This window comes from Coptis chinensis, chromosome 9 (genome assembly GCF_015680905.1).
Source record: "Coptis chinensis isolate HL-2020 chromosome 9, ASM1568090v1, whole genome shotgun sequence".
Lineage (NCBI taxonomy): Eukaryota > Viridiplantae > Streptophyta > Magnoliopsida > Ranunculales > Ranunculaceae > Coptis > Coptis chinensis.
Genome location: NC_141464.1, coordinates 45,955,180 through 45,972,152, shown reverse-complemented (window position 1 = coordinate 45,972,152; position 16,973 = coordinate 45,955,180). Strand labels below are relative to the sequence as shown.

The 16,973-nt window shown below is 40.8% G+C and overlaps 1 protein-coding gene across 1 annotated transcript; it reads left to right on the top strand.

Annotated features, from left to right (window-relative positions):
* The first annotated feature begins 16,601 nt into the window (after positions 1 to 16,601).
* On the top strand, positions 16,602 to 16,973 carry LOC147476275 (uncharacterized). The gene has a single exon (XM_086585680.1). It carries the CDS (start codon positions 16,602 to 16,604, stop codon positions 16,971 to 16,973), a length of 372 nt encoding a protein of 123 aa, XP_086441806.1.

The following is a 16,973-nucleotide window of genomic DNA, read 5'->3' as shown; positions in this document are numbered from 1 at the left end:
GCCTTAAGCGAAGCCGAGAAAAGCAAAATTTTAGATAGAGAAGTAATTGAGGGACTGATCAAAATGCTTGACAAAGAGAATGATCTGACAAAAGTTTTCAGAATGGCAAGAGATAGATTTAAAGAATCTGAATTTGTTCCTGTACGTATAAGATTAATCGGAACGTGTAACAAAGAAGCAAGACAATATAATCTACCAACGGCATCTGAAGTAGCTACCCTAATTGTAAACGATGGATTTGACCATAATCGAGGAAGATATGTCATTGTGGATAAAGTGGGACAAGGGTTACAAAGAATACATCAGCTACAACCAAGTTTCATGGCTTTGCAATATCCATTGCTCTTTCCACACGGCGAAAATGGATACTCAACGGCCATTGAGAGCAGCTAAGTGCCAGGAACAAGGACGTCATAAAGAAAGAGAATCAACATGCGAGAATTCTATGCATTCAGAATTCAACAAAGAGAAAATGAAGGCCATACTATCATTCTAAGTGACTGTCTCTTCAAACAATATTTGGTTGACTTATATGCATGCACAAAAGAGGACATGTTTTCCTATATAAGATCAAACCAAAACAAAATAAGATATGAGTTGTACCAAAACCTAAAAGATATTGTTACTGCCGGAGACACAACACCAGCATCAGTAGGAAAGAGGGTAGTTTTACCGTCAACATTCACAGGAGGACCACGATATATGGTACAAAATTATCAAGATGCACTCACCATTTGTAGATTTACAGGATCACCTGACCTCTTCATCACTTTTACATGCAACCAGAAATGGCCAGAGATTGAAGAGTTCACAAAGAAAACTGGGCAAAAATCATAAAATAGAGACGAAAATAGTAGCTCGGGCTTTCAAAATCAAATTGGATGAATTGATGGATGATTTGTGCAAAAGAAAACACTTTGGAAAAGTCTGGGCAAGTAATATCACTTTTAAATTTATGTTTGACTAAATCTACTTTAGCTTATTTAGGACTACTAACAACATGATTTTGTGTTTTGCTTTTCGCTATATAAAAATCGATTTATAAATTTTGTTAACATCAAAATAATGCTTAACAGTGAACTATATAGTAGCTACAAGGATATCAAGAATGACACAGACAAAGAATATTTTATAATTAGGCAACATAAATATTTTATAATAGCAGAAAATGAATGTACCAGTTCCCTGAACAAAGACTCTGGTGTCCTTATTTTGTGGTCCTTAGGTAGAGTATACCACTGTCTTTTTTGCCCTGTCCAATTCCCCTTTTCCATCTTGAAGTTAAATTTCAGGAGGTAAACTGAGTTGTTTCATTACCTTAGATAGCACAAGAAAGCATACTTAGGCAATATCAAATTGAGATACAATAAATAGCACTTAGCTTCAAACATTTAGCTCAAGTTCACAGGAATACTTATCGTACTGTACCACCGTCTGAAATGTTCTAAGGAAGAGAAATTGTGCATTATCATAAAATCCCTCAGTTAATAGCAAAGCAGCTTCACGCCTGTACAGACCTACATGTAAAAAAAAATTGAGCGACGATACAGATCACATGATAAGTAGAGACCAAAAAAGTACAAATTAACAAAGCATAACACTCTATGTACATTATCTGAATTCATATTCCTATTCATATAACTCTACTACAGTCCCAAAGAAAAACACATCAAGTGTTTTGGCAAATACTAAAACCTCATTTGTTTATTGTGAATTTGCAGCTGTCTACACGATCGAGTTTCAAAAAACGGGACTACCACATGCTCACATTTTGTTGCTCCTTGAAAACAAACCGAAGATGCAGTAGATATTAATAAAATCATATCAGCAGAATTGCCTGATAAAAGCGACCCCATTGCTTACACAACAGTTTTACAATTTATGATACATGGTATGTGTGGACATCTAGATGAAAAATGTCCTTGCATGGTAAACAACAAATGCAAAAGCTTCTATCCGAAGAAACTTTACAGTCAAACCACATATGACATCAACGGATATGATGTGTAAAGATAAAGCGTCGGAAACAGTTTAAAGTTGATAACATTTACGTAGTTCCTCATAATGTCGACTTAGTTGTAAAATACCAAGCTCACATCAACGTCGAGTACTGCAACCAAATGAGGCCCGTAATGTATTTGTTCAAGTACATAAACAAGGGGAGAGACAGGGGAATATTTCTTATTGAATCCAACTTAATAAACTAGCATAGATTGTTGTAATCAAATTCTTACATTCTTACGATAAGAATTGGGTGTTCTAATCCCTAATCATTCATGGCAATCTCTACCAACTAATGACTAGCATGTGAGGAAGTTCTACCCAATCTCATGGCGAATCAACTACCTTCTAGAGTGGAATAGACTCTTACAACGATTCTACACTACATAATCAAGTTTTCATCAAGGCTTCATCAAACCCCTCTAATGGAGGTTTAGCCTTGATTCATAAAACTATCATTTCCCAATGAATTCAAACAAGACATCAATAAAAGATTGTAAATTTACTTATTTCAATTCAAATGGAAATCTAATTATGCAAGAATCGATTGAAACTAACAATGATAATAACTAAATCTAATAATCAAAACTACAATGATTAATGAAATGAAACTATATTATCAAGAACTAAATTACTTTATTAATCTAATGAATAAATAACAATTGATTCAAAATACTAAATTAAAACAAGGTATGAAACTAATTATTTTATTACTCTAACAAAGGAAAAACAATGATTCAATAACCTAGATTAAAACAAGATAATAAAAACTAATTAATTTAATGTAAAACTAGATCTAAAAACTATGCTCTAATGGCTACTTGCTACCTAACCTAATTATCATTTTTTAGTTAAGTCTTGTGTGTTGAAATGGAGGAGACCAGATCCACATTTTCGTGCATGGGCTGAGGAGCCATATTTTGGGCCGGAAAATCGAGCACAAAGCCCAATTTCTTCAGTCCACAGAGCCATTTTCAACCGGATTTGACTTCAGCAGACCTTTTGTCTACTTCTGCTCTTCTAATTGGGTCAAGACTTGGACCATTGGAAATCTCTTTCCGAGCCGGTCGTTTTGACATAAGGTAGGCCCAATTCTAAGGCATGAGTCTAAAGATATGGCCTTTGGAAATTCTACTGACTTTTGTGTGTTGTTTCTACCCGCGTTGACTTTGACTTTTCAGTTTTGACCGGGCTTTTTAAAGGCTTTTTCTCCTTGAATCTTGGTCTTTAATCACAGAAATTCTTAGCGACCAACCCTTGCTCCTTTATCTCGCCAAAGTGGCACATTTCTGCACATAATTGACTCCAAAGCCTGAAATACATAAAAGCACGTAATCAGCATTAACTCTTATTTATTACTCGCATAATTGGTCTAAAAATATTATTGTTAAGGGGTTAAAACTACAGTTTTGGGCTCTTATCAAACCACCCCCAAACAGCATTTTGCTTGTCTTCAAGCAAATATGAGAAATTAGCATAAGTGACAAAAAATGGAGTTCTACTAATCTCGTTTCGCCAAGTGCAATTGCATTGACCATATGCAACAATGTCTTAAACCACTAAAAATTCCCTAGTGGACGAGTTATAGCCTCGTGAGAGTTTTCCAGTGAAAGTTGTCACAAACTTCATCTATACTACAACGACTAAGAAATAAAACTATTGTTTCCTTCTTTATGTCTCAACTATCTATACATCTCACTTAGCAATGAATACAGAATAATCAAGTCGATACCTAAGCTAATATATGCATAATAATCAATCATCTACGAATAAATATATATACAATGAGTAATACTATGAAATGCACTAGCAGGTCCGTTTCTGAAAACTTGGCATAGCGTCCTTAAGTAGGTCCTCACATAAATGTCAAGGCAAAAACCACTCTGATTTTTCCACTCAAGTTTTGCTACTCCAATGTGCAGTGGGCACACTTTACCTTACAATCTCAATGACACACAAGGAAGCCTTCATATTAAGTAACTAGAGAAAACCTTGTTATTTTGCTTCTACACTTTGTTTCCATCCTTAACCTTTTTATTTTGGCCTTTTGACTCCTTTTATTCTATTTTTGGAGTTTTTATTTGTTTCTATTTTTCTTTTTCTTTTCTTTTCTTTTCTTTGGATGGAAACTATTTTTCTTTTTCTTTTCTGAAGCAACTAACTAATTTTTGTTTACACAGGTTTTTCCTTTCTCTTTTCTTCACTCATCCTATTCTCAGACTCATTATACAATGGGTAGGCTGATTTTTTATTTTTTTTTTTTTTTTATAATTTTGTTTTGTTTTTGTAACATGGTAAAGGATTTGCGGTTTATGAAAGGTTAAAGAAAGGCTCAAAGGGGCGACTAGCGGAAAATAATTTCATAAGGTTTGAATTTCTAGCTATATCGATCCAAAGAGGGCCTAAATTCTCGCTTAGGATATGGTATAGTGATCAAGCAAGTGGACATGTGATTTCTCTATCCGGATTTTACTTCTCCCTTGTGTCATTTCTCTAACGTTTCACTCATATAAGGCTTTAGGCTATATTTTCACAGGATTTGTAGAATAAGTACTCTAGCCTAGATTTCAGAAACTTATTGCCAAACAATCATAGATACTCATGCAATATATTTATAGAAAGATGCAAAGATTATTATCTACATATTAATCTATGTTTCTAAAAATTATTCTCATGCAAAAGCTACGTGAGACTTCTAGATTATCAAGGGCCTAGATAAGGAAAACAATACCAATATTTCTAAGTGTACAGCATAAACTTTTTATTAATATTTTTAAAATTTTTGATTTTTTTTAACTAGAAAACAAGTGCATACTGTACATATCTATATCCTAACAGATGCCTTAATTACATGTGTTTCTATGCCCCCCCCCCCCCAAACAAGAAGCATGCTTTGTCCTCAAAGTATTTAAATAAATAGGGTAGAGAAATACCATGGAAACGCGTGAAATTCTTGAACATCTGCAAAACAAGGTTAAACATACTAATATAGAAAATAAAATACTGACGCAACTCGATATGAGTTCCACCCGTTATGGGGTTAAGAAGAATCAAATTGCTTGGGACATAAGCAGACACTAACTGAAATAAAAACTAACCTTAACTCCTGTTTAAGCGTCATCCTCCTCTCTAAAGAGATTAGGTTCCTTCACATCCAGCCATGCTATGATAACTTGCCAAGCCCGTCACCGTGTGTCATCAACTTGTGCTAACCTGTCGAGTGTTACTATGTCTAATGGGGTGTAAGGATCAACCAAATGAGGTTGCACCTGCCATCCCGGCCAAGTTATTACTCGAAATGAGCAAACCACCCAATTGGTGGGTCTCATGACTTCAACCCTTTTCCAATCCGTGAACTGGGTACAAAATTCAGGTAGACAACTGAGAATGATGTGGAAAACCAAAACAGGCATAAGAAGATACTTATGCCTCATGTTGTGGGCTCTCTTAAGACTAGCCACTAATACTCGGGGAATGTCATATCGGCGACGTCCCTCAGCTAAAGCAAGGAAAACGTCACCAGCGGTACTATTTGTAGAGGTAAACTGCCAATCCCATAAAATATTCATTAGGATGAATAACATAGTGGTGCCTACATTTAGGGACAGGCTAGCAAGGGCTATGTTGTAACGCCATTGGTTCATTATATGAAATACCCCTCCCCCATAATACTCATGGAAATATATATAGTCATAGAGTTATGTATTATCGGTCATATATCCCCACGTGTGAATAGGATCAGGTATTAGTATTCCCAAAACTAACGCTACCACATGCTTATTGAATTCTAGTGGCGTGTCATCAACCGTGACGGAGAATTCTTGTTCTCTATCCTGGTTACAATATAACTTAATATTATTGTAAAAATATTCAGTAAGCTTAAGTGAATACGAGTCGTCTTCACTTACCAGTAGATGCCTCCATCCTAACTGCAAGATCCTTTCGCGGAACCAATGTCCATAAGTCTCGCTTCCCAACAAGTGTTCGAAAGACTACTCCGGTATCACTATAGGAGAAGTCATCACAAAACTACTCTCTAGAACAGTTGCAATGATCCTGGAACAACCCACAAAAAATTGGAATTTTTCGTGCCCATGGGGGTCAGGGCGCAGGGTGCGCTCAACCTATACCTGAGTAGGGCGCGGGGTACGCCTTGGTGAATTTCAAGTTCCAGGCACTTGGGCACAGGGCGTGCTCACTTTTTGCTCGATGGGCTGGGTTTCGGGATGAAAACTGAATTCCAGTGTTTTGTAGCAGTCGCTCGAAGTTTGGGCTTGGTAGAGTGTCAAGGTTGCTCTCTGAAGAAATTTTGATCGACCCGGTTTGCCTAGGCGGGGGCGGTGGCCACTAGTAGTTTACGAATAAACGATGAAATTCAAATGCAAGTAAAACTAAAACTTTACGAAAACTAATTTATCAAAGATTATTCTACTCTCGAATCTATCGAAATTGTGTGGAGTAAAAGATCTGTTCCACTCCTAGTTCTTTAGCATTGGTAGTTTTCTATATTATCAGTCCTAGCCAAAGTCAATGAGAGTAATGGTGGGAATTTATACTACGATGTGAATTCAACTAACAAGATACGAATAACGAAATGACGGAAAATACTAAGGTTTGAATCTAGATAAAGAATTAGGGGGGATTGAATCCACCTTGAATCCAACTTAATAAACTAGCATAGATTGTTGTAATCAAATTCTTACGTTCTTACGATAAGAATTGGGTGTTCTAATCCCTAATCATTCATTGCAATCTCTACCAACTAATGACTAGCATGTGAGGAAGTTCTACCCAATCTCATGGCGAATCAACTACCTTCTAGAGTGGAATAGACTCTTACAAAGATTCTACACTACACAATCAAGTTTTCATCAAGGCTTCATCAAACCCCTCTAATGGAGGTTTAGCCTTGATTCATAAAACTATCATTTCCCAATGAATTCAAACAAGACATCAATAAAAGATTGTAAATTTACTTATTTCAATTCAAATGGAAATCTAATTATGCAAGAATCGATTGAAAAACAATGATTAATGAAATGAAACTATATTATCAAGAACTAAATTACTTTATTAATCTAATGAATAAATAACAATTGATTCAAAATACTAAATTAAAACAAGGTATGAAACTAATTATTTTATTACTCTAACAAAGGAAAAACAATGATTCAATAACCTAGATTAAAACAAGATAATAAAAACTAATTAATTTAATGTAAAACTAGATCTAAAAACTATGCTCTAATGGCTACTTGCTACCTAACCTAATTATCATTTTTTAGTTAAGTCTTGTGTGTTGAAATGGAGGAGACCAGATCCACATTTTCGTGCATGGGCTGAGGAGCCATATTTTAGGGCCGGAAAATCGAGCACAAAGCCTAATTTCTTCAGTCCACAGAGCCATTTTCAACCGGATTTGACTTCAGCAGACCTTTTGTCTACTTCTGCTCTTCTAATTGGGTCAAGACTTGGACCATTGGAAAGCTCTTTCCGTGCCGGTCATTTTGACATAAGGTAGGCCCAATTACAAGGCCTGAGTCCAAAGATATGGCCTTTGGAAGTTCTACTGACTTTTGTGTGTTGTTTCTGCCCGCGTTGACTTTGACTTTTCAACTTTGACCTAGCTTTTTAAAGGGTTTTTCTTCTTGAATCTTGGCCTTTAATCACAGAACTTCTTAGCAACCAACCATTGCTCCTTTATCTCGCCAAAGTGGCACATTTCTGCACATAATTGACTCCAAAGCCTGAAATACATAAAAGTTCGTAATCAACATTAACTTTTATTTATTACTCGTATAATTAGTCTAAAAGTATTATTGTTAAGGGGTTAAAACTACAGTTTTGGGCTCTTACCATGTATATGCTTTGCAACTGTCTCATTGCAATAGCTAAGACATGTTACCCTATGTGCAATGGGAAAAGAATACATGTAAGTTTGAGATATAACTTAATCAAGTAGCTGCTAGAGATTATGTTAGGTTGGACTTAGTTTGGCCACATGTCTGACCGCACCACTTCTTTGGAAGCAAGTGGTTATACGTCGAGGGGGATGGGACTTATGCCCATATATAAGGCGACACTGATGGCAACCCTACCTACGTGATTGGAGATCCCATGAAGTAGGTTCAAAGGGAAAAACAAGTCACTTCGTCGTCCTGCTGTACTATTGTCTTCTTTATTTATGAGACGCCCCACCCTATGGCGAGATGGTACTTAGTATATATTGTATAACTAGAATTGCAGTGAGTAAGGATGAGTTCTTTAACTCTTATTGGATTCCATAGCCTATATTTTAATAAGGTGGTGTATTTAAACTGCAATGTACACCTGATGGAAATCCACCTACGTGAATGTAGAACTGGGTCGGTTCTTATGAATATTCGGGCAAACTCTAAAGCATTTATGGAACACAGGCAGCGCAGGGGCCAAAAAGGGCAACACTACATAATAGGCATATAATGAAAAAGCAGTGTGGGTGCATGTGATCTACTTTACTACAAGGGAATGTTGGTTCAAAGATTTTTTAATCCACCACTTTCATGTATTATAAGACATGTTACCCTATGACTGGTTCAAGCTCATAAAACACCAGTATCTTATGCATTGTTTTTTCAATTCTCTCTGGCATTTCGTTAACCCATTTTTTTTTTTGTAATATCCTATTCCAAAATAGTGGGGGAGTATTAGTATTTTGAAATAGTGGGGGATTGTTGGAATCTCTTGTGTATTTCTAAATACTAGTGTGTGTGTGTGTGTGTGTGCAAAGTGGAGGAGATGAACAAAGGATGTTCTCTCCACTTTAGTGCATAGTAGATAGTCCCACATTGGTTATCCACCACATCAGGTAGGGTTCAGGCTTGGGCTTGGGCTTACTGTTGTGGGTAGTGGTTTGAGCAATAGCCTAAACTTGTTTTGCTTTTTTCTTGAGCAGCAAGTTTCGATGTTCTATTAGGAGTTGGTCTCTCTTCTTTATCTGTTTAGGAGACCGACCTAACCTCTATAAATAGGATTGTCAGTCCATAGAGGGAATTGACTTTATCAGAAACTCACTCAGAGAAATAGAAACTCAAACTAGTTATTTTCTTCTTCTCTTCTTCCTGTAGCTGCCAAAGAGAGTTATATTGTTGTTCTAGAGGGTAGTCTATTCTAGTGAAAAGTCAGACTGTTGTTAACCATTGAATCCTATGAGGAAGATGCCACTGCTATCTTTCTACACCACTGGAAGGGAGGCGAAATCTTTCCTTAAGGACAGCCTAATCCACGCCTTGGTTATTCTCAGTTACTGTTGTCCTTGTCTCTTCATTGCTACTGATGTCTACTGTTCCTTCTGTTCTACTTTAGTTGCTGTTTCAATACAAATACTCTATCAGAAGGTTTATCTAAGATTCTAATACAGGTTCGGGTCTGCCTAACCCAAAAATTATTTTTAAAAAAAAGTACAATACTAAAAAAAACCCTGGCGATGACATCCTCATTAATTTTCACAGTGAAAGAAGTGAACCTGAACTCATTAGTCCAACTAAGCCAACACCATATGAGTTAAAAGCCCTCTCGGACATCGATGATTAGAGGCTTCTTTGGTTTCAGGTTCCAAATATACTTTTCTATCGAAACGTTGTGGCAACGCAAGGAAGAGATCCAATAAAGGTTATTAAAGAGGCCATTGCTAAAACACTAGTCTATTACTGTCCCCTTGCTGGTAGGCTTAGGGAAGGGCCAAATGATAAGCTTATGGTTGAGTGTACATACTGGTGAAGGCATTTTGTTCATTGAGGCAAGTGCAGATGTGAGGTTAAGTATCTTGGAAGGAACTTGAGCAATCATCCTCAACTATTGTTGCAGTCTCAGACTCCTGTGTTGCAGACTTTAGAACAAGAACTTGACAAAAATCATAAAACAAGGCAGAACATTATTGTTATGGACCTTGTTCAACTCTAAATAGGCATGTAGTAGCGTACATATATATATGATATTTACTTATGCGGCTCATGCTACCATGCTCTAGCACTCTGTCTTTCAGAGAGATTTATGATTTTTATCTACATAACGTTAAACAAAACTCGTCTATCTAATTTAATCTTACTTCTTTAAAGGAACATATGCATGCTCTCATATTGCTCATCTAGCTTTTTCCAAAATATCTAGAGTTTTAATATTGAGGAAGATACAATTGTCTTCAATGTCGGTGACTGCCATTAAAGTATTTCTCTTTCTCAGCACTGAGATTTGGACCATTAAAATCATCTTATTAATTATGAAACAAAAACAATAACAAAAAAATGGTTAAGACCACTTCCGAATAATCTATAATATATGGTATTCTTAGCATTTTCTTCTTTGTTTTGAATTAGATTTGTGTGCTTTAGTTGTTTCTTTGTTATTGTAGCGTGCAATTTACATTGAATAAATGTGGTTGTTTAAATTGTCATTACATATGTTGGTGGTCGAAAATGTAACGGAAACATATACATGTACCGATGTACGTAGTAATATTGGATAAGGAAGATTCCAGGGTTTTCGGTTCAGCTTGCACCTGAAACTCTTGGGAAAACTTCATCGGTTGATTAGTTGAGCTTGTACCTAGTTCTTTAGTTAATTTAGAGAGGACACTACACTAATGGGTAGGCATTTGGTACAAGGACATGTAGATGGGCCACGACTGGTGAGATTGTTGCGAATGAACCCAAAGGCGATATAATTCCTTGTTGCCTTGTTGGTGAAAGTTAAGATGGCGAGTGTAGTGGCCATTATGGGATACAGGATTTGGACAAGGACAAAGGGGGAAGGCAGTGAAACAAGATAGGCTGGGAAGTACTGGATCATGTCCGCGAAACCCTAAAGAGTGGACGTGGCACAAGTAATAGTCGTGTGATAAAGGGAAGGGGAACGGACTGGATAGGTGTGACTGAGTCAGCGGGCCAAAAGAGTGAAGCAGCTTAATACGTTACCATGGGGAGTAGAGGATTGGAGCCGCGTAAGAGGCAGATGTGGCCGTAGTACGGCAATGAGGAGAACCGTCAGATGAGAGGACAGATGTACGGTGCATAGAGGGGAGGGTATAAAAAGAAAAGAAGATGAGAGAAAAAGAGGAGACCGCATTAGAGAAAGAGGGAGAAAGAAAAAGAAAGAAAATAGGAGGAAGAATTTGTAGTGGCCATTATGGGTACGGGATTTGGACAAGGACAAAGGGAGAAGGCAGTGAAACAAGATAGGTTGGGAAGTACTGGATCATGTCCGCAAAAGCCTAAAGAGTGGATGTGGCACAAGTAATAGTCGTGTGATGAAAGGAAGGGGAACGGACTTGATAGGTGTGAGTGAGTCAGCAGGACAAGAGAGTGAAGCAGCTTAATACGTTACCATAGGGAGTAGAGGATTGGAGCCGCGGAACCCTAAGAGGCAGACATGGCCGTGGTACGACAATGAGGAGAACCGTTAGATGAAAGGACAGATGTACGGTGCATAAAGGGGAGGGGGGAGGGGTATAAAAAGAAAATAAGAGGAGAGAAAAAGGGGAGGTCGCATTAGAGAAAGAGGGAGAAAGAAAAAGAAAGAAAAGAGGAGGAAGATAGTTTAGGTTCATACATTTGGCGCCGTCTGTGGGGACAAGAACAAAAGCAAAATAGGAATGGCACCTAAAAAATAGGTAGGCAGACCGAAGAGAGTGGCGGTGTAGGAATCGACACCAAAGGCGATGATTGATGAAGAAGGAGGCATGAGAGAGGAACCGAAAGCAGACGAGATGCGACTTACGAGAGAAGAGATAGGGAAGTTGAGAGAGGAGAATGAAGGGTTGAAAGAGAGAGAACGAGAAGAGGAAGGCGCAGACGGAGAGACAAGTGATAGCTTTGAAGAGGAAGATGATGAGCCGAACCTCGTTGAAAACCCGGTGACTGGCTTAACAATTGAGCAAGAGCAAGAGATGATAGACAAGGATAGGGAAGCGAACCAGCAGAAGGCTAAGAGTCGAGGAGGAGCAGCTAGTCAGGTGGTGGCGGGGCTAAACCGCAATCCGTTAGCATACGTCATTTGGACGTCGGAGGTCCCAAAGCGTTTTAATCAGCCAAGATTCGAGAGGTATGACGATAAGGGGGACCCAGCATATCACATCCATCATTTCAGGCAGCAGATGCCCTTGTGGCAAGAATCAAGATATGATGGGCTGAGATGCATGATGTTCCCGGCCAGTTTAAAAGGAGGGGCATCAGATTGGTATTATCAGTTGCCAGCATGGAGCATAAAGAATTTCCAAGAGTTGGAAAAAGCATTTGTAGATCATTTCATACACCAGAAAAAGTGGGCGGTGGACATCGCAGCCTTGTTCAATGTGAGACAGAGGTCAACAGAGTCAGTGAGGGAATATTTGTGTCGTTTCAAAGCTGAGACATTGAAGGTCGAGAATTTGGATGAGAGAACCGTGGTGACTGCGTTCGAGCAAGGGTTGCGGCCAGGGAGTGCATCAGTCAGTTGCGAAGAACGAGATTGCAACCTTGCATGAGCTATATCCGCAGGCGGAGAAATACATCAGGTATGAGGACACTTTACAAAAGGAGTCTAAGAGGTCAGGGAAAGTTGTTTTGTCGTTGGAGAAAAACAGGGAGCACCGAAGGGAAAGGACTTCTGAAAGAGAAAGTGGGGGGTACCACGGACACGCTCCGAGGGCGGAAAGAGTCCGAGAAATGGCTCGATGGGATAACAGAGAAAGGAAGCCGTATCGGGAGATAGAGGTGACACCGTTGAATAGACCCTTGAGAGAAATATTGCCGTTAATTAAAAACCTGCAGGGGTATGAAGGGCCGCGAAACACGCCAATAGAGTTACCGAATAAACCCTTCTGCGCATACCATCAGATGAGAAACCATGAGACGGACGACTATTACGCGCTAAAGTGGATGGTCCAGAGGTTGGTGGAAAAGGGTAAGATGAGAGAGTTTGTGAGGGATGCACAGAATGAGGAACATAGGCCACGGCAGGATCAGATACTGGGAACCAGTCACGTGATTTTCAGTGGGGAGGTGCTAAGTCATAATGCTCACAGAGAACGGGTAAGGAGGACCGCGAGTATTCAGCAGATCCACGAGGGGAGTGATATACCGAGACAAAGGATGGGTCAGCAAAAGACAGAGACAGGATCATCTTCAGCAAGGCGGATTTGCGGGCAGTAGATTCTCCCCATGAGGATGCGTTGGTCATCATAGTGGCTATGGGCAATTACTTGGTGAAGAGAGTGTTGATCGATTGTGGCAGCGACGGTGGACTTGTTATTCAAAGGAGCGTTGGAAGAAATGGGAATGGATTCTAAGCAGTTGAGGCCTCTACGGACTAATTTATACGGATTCAATGGAAGCATGACAGAGCCTGTAGGAGAACTCTTCTTGCCGGTGACCACTGGTCCGGTGACAATATTTGCGAGGTTCATGATGGTGGACGCCGCATCACAATACAACGCGATATTAGGGAGGCGATGGATCCATGAGATGAAGGTCGTCCCATCCCATACTATCAAGTTATAAGGTTTCCTACCCCGACGGGCACATATGAAGTTCGTAAGGATCAGGTGACGGCCAAGAACAGTCATAGAGGTACGGTGAAGCGATTGGTCCACGGGACAGAAGAAGAAAGTTCCCACCCTAGGAAGAAGCAGGCCTAGCAATTACAGTGTGACCCCGCAGAGAGAAAGTTGGAGTCTGCGGAGGGATCGAAGACGCTAGATGAACTCGAAATGGTGAATATTGGACACGGGGAGGAAGAAAGGTTCACATCGGTGGGGTCTAGTCTGCCGGAGGGCTGGAGGAGTACATTGATACAATTCTTGTCAGAAAATAGAGATGTGTTTGTGTGGACCATTGAGGATGTAACGGGCTTAGACCCAAAATTCGTATGTCATAAGTTACACATGAGGGAAGATGCCAAACCAGTAAGGCAAAAGATGCGAAGTGTTCGACCGAAGTATGCGAAGGCCATTTGCGAAGAGGTGGCGCGGTTAAAGGGAGTTGGAATAATTTGGGAAACGGAGTTCACCAAGTGGTTATCCAATGTGGTCGCGGTGCCGAAAAAGAACGACAAAGTACGTATGTGCGTAGATTTCACAGATGTGAATGCAGAGTGCCCGAAGGATAGTTATCCCATGCCACGAGTAGATGAATTGGTGGATAGGACGGCAGGGCACAAAATATTCTCCTTCATGGACGCGTCTAGGGGGTATAACCAGGTCGCGATGTATGGGCCGGATCAGGAGAAGACTTCATTTGTGGTAGAAGGCGGCACGTACTGCTACACAAGGATGCCATTTGGGCTGAAGAATGCTGGAGCCACTTTCCAAAGATTGGGAGAGAAAATGTTCGAGAGCAAGATTCGGAAAGGAATTGAGATATACATAGATGACATGGTGGAAAAAAGTATGTCCGAGGAGGAGCACTTAGAGGGCTTACGGGAGACATTTGGAATACTGCGGAAGTACAATTTGAAGTTAAACCAAGAGAAGTGCACCTTCGGAGTGACTACAAGAAAGTTCTTGGGCTACATTGTGACTCATCAGGGAATTGAGGCCAACCCGAAGCAGATAAGAGCCTTGATAGAAATGCCTTCACCGCAGAATGTTAAGGAGGCGCAGCGGTTAGCTGGAAGGGTGGCGGCTTTGAATAGATTCATTTCCAAGTCGTCCGATAAATGTAGGCCACTATATCGATTGTTGAGAGGTACCTCAGATTTTTCATGGACCGCGGCATGTGAGGAGGCATTTCAAGAGTTGAAGGGGTATTTGGGCAAAACGCCTTTATTGTCGCGGCCCGAGGAGGGGGAAAAGTTGTACTTGTATTTGGGGGCCACCGAGTATGCGGTAAGTTCGGTGCTGGTCCGTCTGGTAGAGAGGGTGGAGAAACCGGTGTATTTTCAAAGCAAAACACTACTAGATGCAGAGACGCGGTATAGTAGGATCGAGAGGTATGCCCTGGCATTGGTCTTTTCTGCTCTCAAGCTGAAGCCCTACTTCGAATCGCACTCCGTGGTGATGGTGACAAACCTACCTCTCAAACAAGCATTAAGGATTGAAACATCAAGAAGAATGCTGAAGTGGGCAGTGATGCTTAGCGCATACGAGATACAATATCAGGTAAGGACCGCAGAGAAGGCACAAGCAGTGGCGGAGTTTTTGGCCGAGTTCCCCGCCGAGGATCCCACTTGGGGGGAAGAGATGGTTATGGAATCAGAGAGAGAAGGGGAGTCTGACTCGCTGGACGCTTGGGACAAGAGGAATGGATGGAGGGTATTCGCAGACAGGTCTGCTACCGACGAATGCAGCAGCATAGGGGTGGTGTTAGTCACACCTGATAACAACAGAATAGAACAGACAATGAATTTAGGGTTTGCAGCATCCAGTAATGAAGCTGAGTATGAGGCAATAATAGCAGGACTGAGAATGGCCGAGGATCTGGGTGTGAAGGAACTGACCGTGTATTCAGACTCAAATCTCGTGGTGTGTCAAGTTAATGGAGGGTTCACTGCTCAATGTCGCGCGAATGGCAAAGTATTTGAAGGTGGTGCGCGAGAGAGCCAGCAAATTTGTAAAACTCCAGTTTGTACATCTAGGTCGCGGGGAGAATAGACATGCGGATGCACTGGCATATGTTGCAGCAGCCATGCCCAAGTCAGAGGAAAGGACTTTATGGGTAGGGAGGTTGGACAGACCGAGCACGGAAGAGGTGGTAGAGGTGTGTCAGGTCATGGAAGCTGAAGGGGGATGGATGGAGCCCATCAGATATTTCTTGGAAGGAAAGGAAGTTTCGGACAAGAAAGAAAAAAGAATGTTGGAACAGACGTCCCAGCGGTATGTGCTAGTGGAAGGGGAATTGTACCGAAAGAACTTTAGTGGGCCCTTGTTAAAATGTCTGGGGCTACGGGTTGGCATCGGAGGTGTTGGCAGAATTGCATGAAGGGGACTGTGGGAGCCATTCAGCAGGAAGGACTACCGTGCACCAACTCTTGACACAAGGTTACTTTTGGCCCCATATGAAGAGGGATGCAGTGGGCTTCGCAAAGAAATGTGACAAGTGCCAAAGGTTCTCACAGTTGATATTCGCACCCGCGGAACCGTTGCATAATGTCTCGAGTCCTTGGCCTTTTGCAATGTGGGTCATGGATATCGTGGGACCGTTGCCCATGGCCAGCGGCAAAAGGAGGTATATGCTAGCGGCCACGGACTATTTTACAAAGTGGATAAAGGTCATGCCCTTGCAGCAAGTCAAGGAAACACAGGTGATTAAATTTCTGTGGGAGAACATCATATGTCGGTTTGGGTTACCCTACGCCATAATTGCAGACAATGGGACGCAGTTCACGGGAGCTAAGGTGACGGCGTTTCTACAAGCATACAAGGTGAAACAAGGATTCTCTGCTCCTTACAACCCCGAGGGCAACGGCTAGGCAGAATCGTCTAACAAAATGATAATGAACAATTTAAAAGGAAGTTAGAAGATAAGAAGGGTGCATGGGCTGACGAGTTGAACCATGTGCTCTGGGCCTACTGAACCACACTGCGGACAAGCACCAAGGAGACTCCCTTCGCCTTAGCATACGGCGTCGAGGCCATAATTCCTACGGAAATGGTGGTGGCCACTATGCGGACCAAGGCTGTGGAAGGGGGGTCGAATTGGCGCATATTGGCGGGTGACCTGAACCTAGCAGAGGTGAAAAGAGACTCAGCTCGCATTCGATTGGAAGAGTATCACAGAAGGCTGCAAAGGCAATACAACAAAAGGGTCCGGCCACAGAGTTTCAAGATTGGAGAGTTGGTACTATGCCGAATAACTCCGAGTACCAAGGAAGAGAAGGATGGGAAGTTAGGGCCTAACTGGGAGGGGTCGTTCACCGTGGTGGAAGTGGGAGGTTCTGGTACATACAAGTTGCAGACCATGAAGGGTAAACTGATAGACAAGCCTTGGAACGTAAGAATGTTGAAAAAAATTTACCACTGA

Bases quoted from the DNA above. Each gene is read 5' to 3' on its own strand.
- LOC147476275 (XM_086585680.1), top strand. From the start codon at position 16,602: ATGGTGGTGGCCACTATGCGGACCAAGGCTGTGGAAGGGGGGTCGAAT.